Source organism: Pollicipes pollicipes, unplaced genomic scaffold, assembly GCF_011947565.3.
Source record: "Pollicipes pollicipes isolate AB1234 unplaced genomic scaffold, Ppol_2.1 Scaffold_1600;HRSCAF=1878_pilon_pilon_pilon, whole genome shotgun sequence".
NCBI lineage: Eukaryota > Metazoa > Arthropoda > Thecostraca > Pollicipedomorpha > Pollicipedidae > Pollicipes > Pollicipes pollicipes.
Genome location: NW_023595962.1, coordinates 265,494 through 279,140, shown reverse-complemented (window position 1 = coordinate 279,140; position 13,647 = coordinate 265,494). Strand labels below are relative to the sequence as shown.

General features: G+C 49.5%; 1 protein-coding gene across 1 annotated transcript in view; it reads right to left on the bottom strand.

Moving 5' to 3' along the window:
- Positions 1–10,550, bottom strand: part of LOC119092231 (cytochrome P450 4c3) — a 12,018-nt gene extending 1,468 nt beyond the window's left edge. Inside the window, exons 1-9 of the mRNA XM_037215208.1 lie at positions 10,417–10,550; positions 9,085–9,188; positions 8,631–8,721; positions 7,941–8,123; positions 6,335–6,404; positions 4,010–4,136; positions 3,265–3,337; positions 2,183–2,289; positions 1,582–1,701 (exon numbers count right to left, since the gene is read on the bottom strand). Coding sequence (XP_037071103.1) covers positions 1,582–1,701; positions 2,183–2,289; positions 3,265–3,337; positions 4,010–4,136; positions 6,335–6,404; positions 7,941–8,123; positions 8,631–8,721; positions 9,085–9,188; positions 10,417–10,465 — 924 coding nt within the window. The 5' untranslated portion in view covers positions 10,466–10,550. The remainder of the gene's footprint in view (positions 1–1,581; positions 1,702–2,182; positions 2,290–3,264; positions 3,338–4,009; positions 4,137–6,334; positions 6,405–7,940; positions 8,124–8,630; positions 8,722–9,084; positions 9,189–10,416) is intronic.
- Positions 10,551–13,647: the final 3,097 nt, after the last annotated feature.

Here is a 13,647-nt window from a genome sequence, read left to right as displayed (position 1 = left end):
TGCCCTTGACATATGATAAAATGGATCGCATGAACGAAGGCAACTATGAAGATTTGAATGGTGAAGTCCTCGTGAAAATCAGTAGCAGCGTACCTTTAAAGCATGCGACTACTTACAAATAACCAAACCTAGTTAGCAAAGTGCTCCACTAATTGTTGATCTGACCCACGGCGGACATCGAAGTTTTTTGGGCTACCAAATACGGCTTTTAGAATGAAGGAGCCTTGTGGTCACCAGTCACATAGCTTCAGGGCACAGAACTGTTTGCTTTTGCTATGACCCTGCCTGTCCGTTTTCATGGTCTTTGGCCTGACTCATGGCCACCTCCTTTCACGCCGAAAGGAAACCGTGTATATGTAAGATCAGATAGGCTTGGTAGTGGTATGTCCGATCACCGACAGAATTAAGGACGTGTGCATTATATTACATTTTATTAATTAAATTAACTTGTATTATTTAAATTAAATTTTATTGATTAAATTAGATTTGGTTAATAAAATTAAATTTTATTAATCAACTTAAATTTCATTAATTAAATTAAATTTTATCAATCGAATCAAATTTTATTAATTACATTAAATTTGTGTTGACTCACGCCAAACTTTGTACATTGATCTGCATGCATCAGATTACATCGAGTCAACCAAAACACAAACGACCTACATTTGGGTTCTGTGTCTGGATCGACCCAGTTCTCAAGGACAATTGATCTCACCTCACGCCGCATGCGGTCTTCTAATTATTATCGGAGAACGTTTTAAATCCCTCTAGCCGTGGCTTACACAGGCTGCTGATGCACCAGCCACTCAAGGATGCGTGAAACTGTGGTGTTCGGGTATGTGTGGTGTTCTGGTGTGTGGTGTGTGGTGTTCCGGTGTCTTCGCCGGCGGCAGCCTCACGCGACCTGAGGTCGTACAGGTCACCGAGGGATTTTCTGTGATTGCAATTGTTTCAGAGCAATTTTTCTGCACTTGCCTATGCTTCCAACAAATTCAGATGCTCCTACGAATTATCTAGCCAACTTTTTTCCGAGAAAAAAGAAGATAATCCTATCATTCATTTGAATGTCATCGTACGCTCGTGTCGGTTGGTACCAGGCATTCAAACGATATCGCCAAGTCGCAATCAGGAATAAAAGGGCTGTGATATACAAGATCACCCGGGTGTTGATTTTCCCCTTATCATGATATGCTCTATATTTCTGCTTAGATTGTCGGATAACTTGCACCATGCACTGATAATTACAGGGCCTGAACACCCTTTCACTGACATGACAGCCCGAGAACATCTCCCGATATCACCTCAGAATTTAACGGATACCTAGCGGATTGCCTGCTGCTCCTCCCGGCCCATCCCGGTCCCCCCCGATCTGTGAGTGCTCTCACCAAAGATAATGGGCCCGTTCAAGCTCTCACTAAGCATCAAGTACAATGCACACGCTCTCTCCAGCTGTTTCACAATCCTCTCAAAGGTGGTCGCGGTTCTCACCGACTGTTACAGAACGATTTGATTACCTGGTTCTCTAATGTTCTCACAGGCCACTGCGCGACGTCCGACCGAGAACGCTCTCACAGTTCTCACCGGTCGGTCGTGGCACCAGGACATCCCGCCACCTCCTCGAAGGCCCTCTCTGCTGTATGCGGGATGCCGGCCCAGGTTGTAGAGGGTCCAGTTGGCGCCGGCCGAAGTTGTGTCGTGACCCTGGAGGCGGGCAGGGGCGGTCTTTTGACAACGCTGTCTCGCTTTCTCAAGACGGAATCGTCTTCAACGGAGCTGCTTTAGAACGGAGCTGCTCAGTATCCGAGATCGCGGGGACTCGGATCAGCGCCGAAGAGTAAGGGCCTCCGAAGTGCAAGACGTTGTGAAGGGTAACGTTGTAACGTTGCAACAGCGCCGTCATGTCCAGGTAAGCCGTCAGTCCGGCACGTAAGACTGAATAAATTGCGTTGAGATCCAGACGTGCTCTTTTCACGTAGATAAGCTATCGATGCATTTGTAGAGCTGAGAATGCGAATGCACACAGAAGAACCTCAAGACGAGAACGCCACGTCCGTGGAGGACAGCTTCCTTCCTGCACATCCTCCTACATACCCGATCTTCGGGGGCGGGAGGGGGAGGGGCGGCAAGCACACATACGATCGACAGCATGCATGAATCCGCCGGTAGATACGATCACCCCCACCTCGAACATGAACGTGTCGACCTCCTCCCTGATGTCGGCATCGCTCAGCGGCTGGCCGTCAATGGTGGAGGCCAGCAGCAGGTCCAGCAGCGCCAGCCGCTTCCGGCCTGTGGAGGACCTCCAACGTCAGCTACCACGTAGCTCATTCTACGGCTGCTGGTCGGCGGAAGCCGCAAGCAGCGGACCCAGAGTGCCAACCGCTTCCTGTCCACAGGGTCTGAATGATGACTGTCGCGCGTGATGCCCTTAACGCAATGCCGAATAGCCTCATCGTTATAAGCCAACAGACGGCGGTTTTGGTGGATCATCACAGCTTGGGATCGTGATCCAGCCCCGTCAAAAGAGGGGGGTACTTAAAATTGCTGACTTACTCTATCGCAATGCACATGTAGGCGAAGATCAGCGTACGAAGAGACCGCGAAATAAGGGAATTGTACTTCGAAATGGCTCGGAGCCAAAGTCCAAGGTGTGTATTTACTGGAATGTGAGTCCATATTGGTGTAAGCCTATGTTGGTTCACATTGTACTGAACGTGGCACTGACAGTAAACCAAGTGGCCCGAATGCAAAGCAAGGCGCTGCTTAGCTACACCGCCGGGCCGCTACGGTAGCGGTGTAGCGGTCAAAGCGCCGATGGCGGCTTATAGCTAGGGTCGAAGAAAGTCGAGTTGATTCAAGGCCTCGGGTGGGTTCGATCCCCGTCAAAGGCACCGCATTTCCTAGATGGGACGGGGAAATCCGTACTATGGGTGGCGGCATTCGAAACGCGCGTCGCACGTTTGAATTCCCGGTGCTGCAGGGCTAAGACTTCAGGGCAATACCGCTTCCCATCTCCAGTCACATGAATACAGGGCTAAGAGTTTCCCGTGGCCTCGGTGACCTACGCTTAACGACGAATCTAAGCACAACAGTGAGTCGTCAAACGACACATGGAACACGATCTCTGTTTAAACGCGTTTTGTTGAACCCGATAAAACACAGCAGCACTGAGAGATGGAAGAGGCACCGCACTTGAGCCGATATTTTTTTGTGAGAGCGGCAAGCCAGTGTCGATATGTTACGTTATAAAAACGCTGCAGGTACCTTGTGGTGACGTCTGTGGAGTTTCGGACGCGTCTTTTGACTTGCTTAGCTCCTCTCTCCTGGACTGAATCACCTGATCAAGACCGCTCCGGTCAGCCACAACCCAGCGGCTTATCACATGTTGCGGGTGAAAACACCGTGCGCACGGCAGCTCACGGGCAGAGATAATAAGTCAGAAACAATAAGACAATAACGCAGAAAACAACACCAATGATGTGAGCTGTTCGCTAAGCAAGAAACATCCTTGCGCAGACAGGCAGCGCCAGGGAACGCTTTGGCACTACTCGGTGAGGCAACCAGTTGCGAACGCGATCGTAAGCCCTTCAGCATAACATATTAGCTGCGCGGGTCAAGTTGCGTGATGAAGGCTTGTTTATCTTCACACACAGACACAGCACTCGTGTCGAGGCTGTTCAGAGCTGACAGATTCCTGTTTCGTAGTCAGGTTCAGTTTGAATGTGACGGTGTTTCAGCAGGTTGAAATTATGCGCCCTACGTCACTCGAGATTGACACAAGTTGTTTTCAAGTTGGTTGTTGAAAAGATCCTGGGTGTTGCGACAATAATTAAGACGCATGTTAAACAGCCCACGTGTTTTGTGGAGGATCTGACGGAATGTGTCATTTTAACACAACACCTTCCTGCGCGTATCGTACGCAAGGCATTTGAAATCGGGGCGTTGCCTCCCGTGTTTTTGCCTATGATCATCAGTCGAGTTTTTTAGCCAAAGTTTGGAAATTGCTCACCGAATCTGTGAACCCGTGAAGAAGCTTTAGACATTCTTGTTGGGATTGGTACAACGAAGTCCGACGAAACAGGAAATCACTTCTGAGCCATGGCTTCAAGAAGCGGAAAAAGGAGATCTCGCCCATTCTGAAAACATCGTTGATTAGTAGAGCGCTACAGCTATTTACGGGCGGCAGAACGGTATCAAAAACGACACTCACACACAACATATTGAGGCTGATCGTGAAAACTAACGTACATCTTATATTAACGAGGTCATAATAATTTGTTTTTTGTTGTATGAATTTTGATAATTATTTTTGTCATCATTATTTTGCATGTTTTTCAATTGTATGAGTTATGCTTTTAAACATATACACGAATATAAAGTGGCCTTGCCTTTCACTACCATTAGTTCAATAATGCCAATGAGGTGGGGGGGGGGGGGGGGCGTTTGCATGACGTTTCTATCGTGTCATACCTGTCTGGGTGTCATTCAGATAGGTGGCACGAAATAGGCTGGACAAGTTGGGATGCGCCTGCCTCAAAAAACAAGAGGGTTTGAAGCCTTCAAAATGGCATGACTGTGGACTGTAACCAATGATCCTGAGAATGATTATCTCTCTCTAAAAATATCTCAAAAACGTTGTCTCTCGACACCTCACGCAAATGTGAAACACCTCCTTCCATGCCCAGATGCAGGAATGTGTCAGCCTTCGAGATATGCCAGCGTTGCTTCGGTGACTCTTATCTTTTGAAATGTGAACGTTCCGCTGTCTCTGGGCGACCACACAATCCGAACAATGGTTGGACTCACAGCTGTCACCGGGAGCGCCATTGCACGGCTGCTGAGGCTGCGAATGGATCAGAAAACAGCGGGCGCAGCAGCACCACGCCACCGCATTGATCCTGAGCCCGTGGATCATGACCTCCGGCCAGTGGTCATTAGCCTGGGAGCTGTGAACCATGACCTCCGACTGGTAATCTGCGACATGCGCACTTAAAGCCGTGGTCAGTAATGATCGAATGTCTGCGAGTCGGTGACGCGTCGTCGATCTGTGATCTGCGTCAATCAATATGTGATCTGTGTGATCAATCGATCTGTGAGCCATTCTCTGTGCCCCGTGACCGTGACCTTAAACGGTTATCTGTGATCTGCCGCCTGCATCTGTGACCTGGACCAGGGTCAACCGCCAGACCCATTACTTATGTGGCCTCTGTGACATGTGACCCATTTCTGTGACCCCGGTACCTGTGACCCGTGGCATGCACCCTCAACCTAATGGGAATTGTTACAAGACTGATTTATGATCGAGCTCCAAGAAAGACTGGTCGCGTCCCAGTCTTCAGCCGGGAAACTAACCCGAGCATATCACGCGGAGGTCCGAAATGCCACAGACTGAGCTATGTCCCTCCTCCTTCCTCCCCGGGTATAATCCGCGATCCGGGCTCCGGGATCCTCCGGGATCTGGGATCCCTCTGTATCTGGGATCCTCAAGGACCCGGGATCTAGGATCCCTCTGGATCCGGGATCCTCGAGGATCCGGGATCTGGGATCTGGGTTGTGACACTTGGGGTACTGGATCCGGATCCTGGAATCGGGATCCGAATCTGGGATCCATGATCCGGGAGCCGGCATCCGGAATCTGTAATCGGCGGCCCGTGACCGATAGCTTATCACCCATGATGTGATAAGGCGTCACATCATGCGGACGGTTGTCAGTATCAGCTATCAGAAGACCCGTCACCTCACCTGTACACGGCCCGGACATAGTCGGAGCGTACCTCACCTGTACACAGCCCGGACATAGTTGGAGCGCACCTCACCTGTACATGGCCCGGACATACTTGGAGCGTACCTCACCTGTACACAGCCCGGACATAGTCGAAGCGTACCTCACCTGTACACAGCCCGGACATAGTCGGAGCGTACCTCACCTGTACACAGCCCGGACATAGTTGGAGCGTACCTCACCTGTACACGGCCCGGACATAGTTGAAGCGTACCTCACCTGTACACAGCCCGGACATAGTTGGAGCGTACCTCACCTGTACACGGCCCGGACATAGTTGGAGCGTACCTCACCTGTACACGGCCCGGACATAGTTGGAGCGTACCTCACCTGTACACGGCCCGGACATAGTTGGAGCGTACCTCACCTGTACACGGCCCGGACATAGTCGGAGTGTACCTCACCTGTACACAGTCCGAACATAGTCGGAGCGTACCTCACCTGTACACAGCCCGGGCATAGTCGGAGCGTACCTCACCTGTACACAGCCCGGACGTAGTCGGAGCGTTCCTCACCTGTACACAGCCCGGATATAGTTGGAGCGTACCTCACCTGTACACAGCCCGAACATAGTCGGAGCGGGCGCCCTGCTGCGCCTTAATCTGCACCCCCATGGTGGCCTCTGCGGATACGGGGCAGAGTGACGGCGGTAACCCAGACCCCATACACGCTCTGGCCTCTCTCAGAAAACATGAACAGTACGGGAAGGTTTCTGGAACCTTTCCGGTTTTTTTTAATTCCGCGAGAAATTGCCATGCAATGCGGAATACTGGAGGCAGTTTTATGTCGGACTGTATCGATCGCTTTAAAAACTACACCGAAACCCTGCCCGGTGCGAAGATAGCGAAGACCGCATCAAGGCGAACGGACTTCGATCCACCGAAAGTCGGTCGGGTATTAGCGCGTCAGTGGACAGCAAAGACCATGAAAGACAACTTTCACATAAGCCAGCCAGGCTGTCTCGTCGATAAACAACACTTAGTTCGTTTCTCCCATCACTAATTTAATGTTATGGGCACTGACAGTGGAGTCATCCTGCACCACCTTTTTGCATTTTATTGTTGAACAATTCGATAACACAGAAAGCTTGAACTCTGCCCACGTCATTATTCATCATCAATCGTTGGCATACGAGGGACCCCAGGGACAGCGCAGGCATCAATCGTTGGCATACGAGGGACCCTAGTGACAGCGGAGGTCTGTCAGAAAGTGACCGTCTTTCGGACAATGACGGCCAGCGGACCAGTAAGAGTCTCTGGGTCAGTGAGTGGCCTCTTGGACTGACTGACGGTGAGGGATTGACCTCTGGGGCAGGAGGGAGAGGCCCCTGAGACAGAGAGCCTCTGGAACATGCCTCTGGACCAGTGATATCTTTGAGACAATGAGGACCACAGGGTCATTGAGGGCCTCTGGGTCATTGAGGACCTCTGGGTCAGTGAGGGCCCTTGGGTTATTGAGAGTCTCTGGATCATTGAGGGCCCCCGAGTCATTGAGGGTCTCTGGGTCAATGAGGGCCTCTAGATCAGCGTGGGGCCTCTGGCACAGTGGAAAAGACCACCCTCCATTCCAATGCCGCTACTGGCCCCGACCGCAAAGCACGCCCAGCGCAGAGGGCGCAGCAGGACATCCGACGACCTGTCGGAGCCCGCTAGGGGCGGAGCCCGCTGGTGTCGGAGCCGCTTCTGTGTCGGCACCACTTACGATATCACACATGATATGCAACCGGAACGAACAGCATCCTGGGCGACAACCAGCAACTATTTTGTTCTCCTATCTCATAACCACGCAGCCAGATACTCTCTAACCTATAGGGCCACGCAAAAATGCGACACTTTCTTTGACATGAGATCACAGAGTATACTCGACGTCTTACAGCCAAATATCTCGGATCTCTTGTTCTGAGAACTCAACTCACCCAGACTCTTCAGACGTCATTAATCGTAACCAAGGTACAAGACATGGAATTGCTGTAATACGTCTTTGGTTCATGGCACGTCATCACGCAAAATAACGAGGAACCCCATAGTAGATCACCTCGAACGAGGAACCCCATGGTAGATCACCTCGAACGAGGAACCCCATGGTAGATCACCTCGCGTGCGCTTGCACGGTCACGTTTGGAACCCACCACAGATAATGTCCAGCGTTTGGAACCCACCACAGATAATGTCCAGCGTTGCCTTGGTGATGTAGGGAAAGACGTCGGTCCTTTGGCCGTTCGTTTCTCGCAGTTTAGATACAAGCACTTTCGACTGCTCGTTGAAGGCCGTCATGAACTGGTCCAGGATGGAGAAGTGGAAGGCAGGCGTCAGCATCTTCCTCCTCTTGTGCCACTTGGAGCCTGGTGGGAAGGATCATTATTTCGACCACTCTTCTGCGAGCCATCAACATTTCTCTCGATGTGACGCCTGAGCCCTTTCTCTGTCTGAGAGCATGGGTTTTTATGTGTGAATATATCGAGAATATCTTATATATCTAATATCTGAGAATATCTTTCCTCGAGATGGTTAATCATACCCACGAATGGCAGCCAGAACAAAAAGCCAGCATCCAACCGCTGGCCAGCAACGCCCTTCACAATAGTCTTACGGTTAAATATTCAACCACTTTTACATAACCAGGTATGTATGTAGCCGTTGTGTAGCGCGACCGTACTGGCGCGCACATCCGCGATTCTCGATGCTCAGACGACTGGACAGTCGCATGACTCCTCTGAAGCTGATAGTCTATCTGGGAACTATCAATAGGTGCAGTCAATTTCTGACGAAATCCTTTTCATCCCCCGACTTGATTAAATAAGTATGTTTCATGACCAAATATTTTGGGAACGACTGGGATTCGAGCCCACCTGCGCTGATCAGTAGTCCGTCACCCAACCACGGTTTCAAGCCGTCGTACTCTTCGCCCTTCTGAATGTGCTGGTTGCTGCTCAACACCACCTGTAACAACGCCAGGCACTCGGAGAGTTGGACTGACGGTTAGGGGCCGACAGAAAACCAACAGCTCAAAAGAACGGACCCGGAACTAACGCAACAAGCATTTAGCATGACAACCGAATGATCTTCAAGACGGTCGTATCAGTTCAAAACCACATGCAAACTGGAACAGTCCCTTAAGGTTGCACCACGTGGTTTCGAGCAAGTGCAGGATTCCGCGCAATTGGTTGAGAACTTCGAAATATATTTCGTAGCAGAAGGCACAAGGATGTAGTGATGTAGTGATGATCACGTAGTGATCAGGCACAATAATGGCTGATTACGCCCCACATCTCACGAAAACATCCTCTCAGTGACGTTATTTACCTCGGCTGCTTCTGGTGTGTTGATGATGACGTAGTCGGAGCCCAGCTTCAAGTGAAAACATCCTTGGAACTCCTTGCTCCACCCCATCAAAACGTTGAGAATTTCTAAAAAAAAAATCAGGATTTGGATTAAGAATCGTCATAGTTCGGTCTTCGAATGGAACTTCCCCTGAAAATGTTTTCCAATGTTATTCCATCCATTTCAGCCACTTTCTCCTGCAGATCATAGTAATCGCCGCCTGCGTTATTTTTAGACACATCATTTAGTATTACTATAACATTACTGTTGTCATTACATCATTAATAAATGAGACAATAGTAATGGCCATATTCATCGGAAAAAAAACAGGAGAATGGAGATATAGTTGGGTTGATGTTTCGGCAACATGCCTTTATTGAAACAATAGCAGAAGTTCATCTGAATAGCAGAAGTCACTTCTGCTATTGTTCCGATAAAGGCATGTTGCCGAAATATCAACCCAACTACATCTCCATTCTCCTGGTTTTGTTCCGGGGAATGAGGCTAATACTAGTGTCCTATGTATGTAAATAATGTTCCCCGCTATTGCACCGAACAACTCACATCGCTAGTAGATTTTAATTTGTTTTGTATGTCAGTATCACGGCTACGGTGCCTAAGCAGATGCCGGTAATGCTCTATAACACGTATTTCTGATCCACATCCATCCACACAAACTATTTAAAAAACGAACCCTTCTAAATATGACGAGCCGCGGAGTGGAATCCAGAACAAGCACTGGGACGTTCAGAACATCTAACGCGTAGATGCAGTTCGAATCGGCATCTTACTCCGCAGCGTCACCGGTCTAACACCTTCTGTGTCCGAAACCGAGCCTGTCCGGGCCAAAGCCGTGTCAGCCGGAACCTGTCACGTCAGCAGTCCTCCTCACCAGTCCTCCCGCCGGAGTTCCTCACCAGTCCTCCTCATCGGTGCTCCTCTGTACCAGTCTTCCCATCAGTGCTTCTCACCAGTCCTCCCTATCGGTCCTTCCCATCGATCCACCCCATCAGTCCTCCCGCCGGAGTTCCTCACCAGTCCTCCTCATCGGTGCTCCTCTTTACCAGCCTTCCAACCAGTGCTTCTTACCAGTCCTTCTCATCGGTCCTCCCCACCATTTCTCCCCATCGGTCTCCCCACCAGTCCTCCCCACTAGTCCTCCTCGCCAGTCCTCCTCACCGGTGCTCCTCCTTACCGGTCTTCACACCAGTGCTTCTCACTGGTCCTCCCCACCAGTGCTTCCCATGGGTCCCCCCCACCGGTCCTCTCCACCAGTCCTCATCGCCCGTCCTTCTCACCGGTCCTATTCCTCACCTGTCATGTCGCTGGGCATCAGGAGGGCCGAGCCGATGAGCGGGTACATAGGCTTGGGCCGCGGCAATCCGCCGATCCCCGCTCCGCCACCGGACGACGCCCTGTACAGCAGCAGCAGCAGCGGCAACAGCAGCAGCAGTAGCAGCAGCAGCAGCACGTGCGGCAGCGGCAGGGCGCGCACGTCCGGCAGCACCGACAGGACGCCGTCCAGCAGCGATTCTGTTATCCCCGGCATGACGGCGGCTGGAGCAACATGCCACGAGTTAAAACGCCGTCCTACAATGCCAGATTCAAATGTCCGACGCTAGCTTCGCACGTGCCTGGCCACCTCACCCAGTACGGGCGTGAGGCCTTTTGCACGTGCTTGGCCACCTTCCCCGGTACGGGCGTGAGGCCTCTCGTATGTGCTTGGCCACATTACCCGGTACGGGCGTGAGGCCCTCCGTAAGTGTTTGGCCGCCTTCCCGGCATGGGCGCGAGGCCCTCTGCCAGACCCATACCATGCGGGATAGACAAGAATCAAATCAAAGCAGTGATGACGGTACGTATATGCTAGACCTGTCACTTTTGCAAATGTCATTAAACACCGTCTCTTGAGGCCGCTTTGTCACGTCGGGTGGAGCAAGACCAAATCATGCGATTTCCAGCTCATCGCAGCTTGTTTTGTAAATCCGCGGAGAAGGTAGATTTAGCTGAAGCTTATAGCTATAACATTTAGCAAAGCATATAACAATCACCTCTCACAGGTGACGTGAGGTAACCTAGTGATATTGAAGTTGAGTGACCTTGCATTCGGCGTCTTCATAAACGGTGATGATATTGATACACGCAAATGTTCATTGGCATTAGTTTGAAACACTTTCACGACTTATTTCGATATCATTTTGAAACGGTTTACGTTATCAAAGCCAACATTTTCGTCTCTGATTTAACGACGTCGTGCAGCAAATTGGCAACAACTTTTAAAACATGGCTTCATGCTGCCTTGAATAAGAACGACTTTTTTCAAAGGTCAGAGCCACTGATGATGTTCATCATGCATCTATTTCATAACTTCGCAGCTGCTAGACACCAAGGTCCGGTACACAGAGCCAAGAATGCGCCATGAAAACACCGAATGTTTAGATTTCCACCGTGCAGACTTTTTATAATGAGGTCATAGGTGAGTTCTTGCCACCTCAACAAAAAATGACTGAAGTTTTCTGGGACGGCCTCCGACCGGTGGCAGCGGCTGTGCTGCGTGTCAGGTGACGTCACGAAGCAGGACGGATCCAACAGGCGCACCCAACTTCCACTAAGCACAGCACATTTTGTAACATGTTTCATAGGGCTCTAAGCAACCCATCAAGTAATGAAAAGAAAGTAAGAGCGTAAGCGAAACATAAACTTTGCTGTTTGCCAATGGATAATCTCCGTGGCCTTTAGGTAGAATGTTGGAAGAGGTAAAACAAAACTGGAACACGTGGGGGATGGGTGGTGCGAAACAGGGACATGACCTGTTGGACAACAGATTCTTAGGTTCACCGTACACAAATTAAATCGGACACATCGTTTGGAAATCAAAGCTGTGCGAACGTACAGCTTGGAGGAACGACAAGAAGCTGACAGAGCGCCTGGTGACATCTTCTATCTCGAATCATGAGTGCCTCAGGAACAACACGTGCTATTTATGTAGTTCAGTACTTCAAGGCTTTGCACACGAAAAAAAGACGTGGTTCACGAAATTAAGTGTTAACTGTGTACAAAACAAAGGAGGAGCATAGCCTATGTCGGGGAGACCATGTGCCATATTCGTTTGAGATATTGTCAACGCCTGCGAGAAGCTAAAAACAAAGCAGAAAGTATCTCTTTCGGCGACCGTTCTTCAATAAACACACTCAGTCTGAAGTCCAGGGAGGTACGGGCCCCATACCACCTTAAGAGCTCAAACCGTTTACAGAGCGCAGGACCCTCCAGACAGAAAAAAACGAATCTATTCTTATAAGTGTGGCAGCATAGCACACACAAGTGGCAGCGTCGCCCTTCACGGTGTTACCAGGCGTGATATCTTGACAGCCGCATCAAACGCCAGTTGGGCTCTGAGGGCATGATAGGAACACGCTATCAGCGTTCGGCAGATGTGCTCGCTAAACGCTTGTGAATGTCGCTTTGCCCACCACTTGTTTACAAGTGATGTGCCAAGCCTGAACTGATGGCAGGGTAAATATGTGTGCGGCAGAAAAAGAGCTTAGTTTCCGTCTTTGTCAATACCATAACCGCATATCGGCGATCACAATGCATATTTTGCGGATAGAAAAACAGCCGAATAAACTGTTTTTCGAAACTGGAAGTTTATCGAAACCACCGAATCACCAAGTCTCGAAGCAGACAGCTGTCTCTGCGTCGTTGAACTCCCAGTTATTGCGCAGAGATCCATGATCTTGTTGTTCGTAACTTATGTGCACTTAAGCAGCCTACCCAATTGCTTTAATGCATTGCAGACGGCTCACCACTGACCACTGTCTACATGATTACCATGTATGATTTTAAAAAACGTCTGTGCGCTGCAAAAATCTTGTTAAGCAGTTCAAGATTCATGGCGTGCGTCAGTTTCCAAAAATATATTTCATTAATGGGCAAGATCGGTAGACGAGCAAGCCCCACACAACACCATATAATTGATAACCTTGCATGAAAGACGGGAGATCTATCTAGTTGTAGTGACTGAACAGCGTTTGGGTTCGTGCACAAACAATCCAGTAATCAGTGTGTGGTTTGCCCCATGAGAACGTACGAAAACGGTAAGCAAATGTGTCGACATATGTATATATATATATATATATATATATGCATGTAGATAGTATATATATATATATGTATATATAAATATAGATTACATATATATATATATATATATATATATTATCTCGCCACTCACCTAGTCTCGCGCACGATATCAACGAGTCATTGCTCCGGAAGTTGTTGAAAAGCTCTGATTGGAAAAGAAAAACATGAGTGAGTTTGACTGTAAAAAGTCACAAGACGACTTCTGAAAAGCCAATGGGATTTGTGTGTGTGTAGCTTTGCCACCAGACCTTGAAAGCTCATGGTTTGTTTACCAATATCAGCTGACTCGGCATTGTTTTGACTTGGCATTCCACTGGGCAGGAGTCGATGGCGACTCCGTGAAGGTTGCACACGTCACAGACGGTTCGTCCAATCATTTCCATTCATTCCCCGGAAAGAACCAAT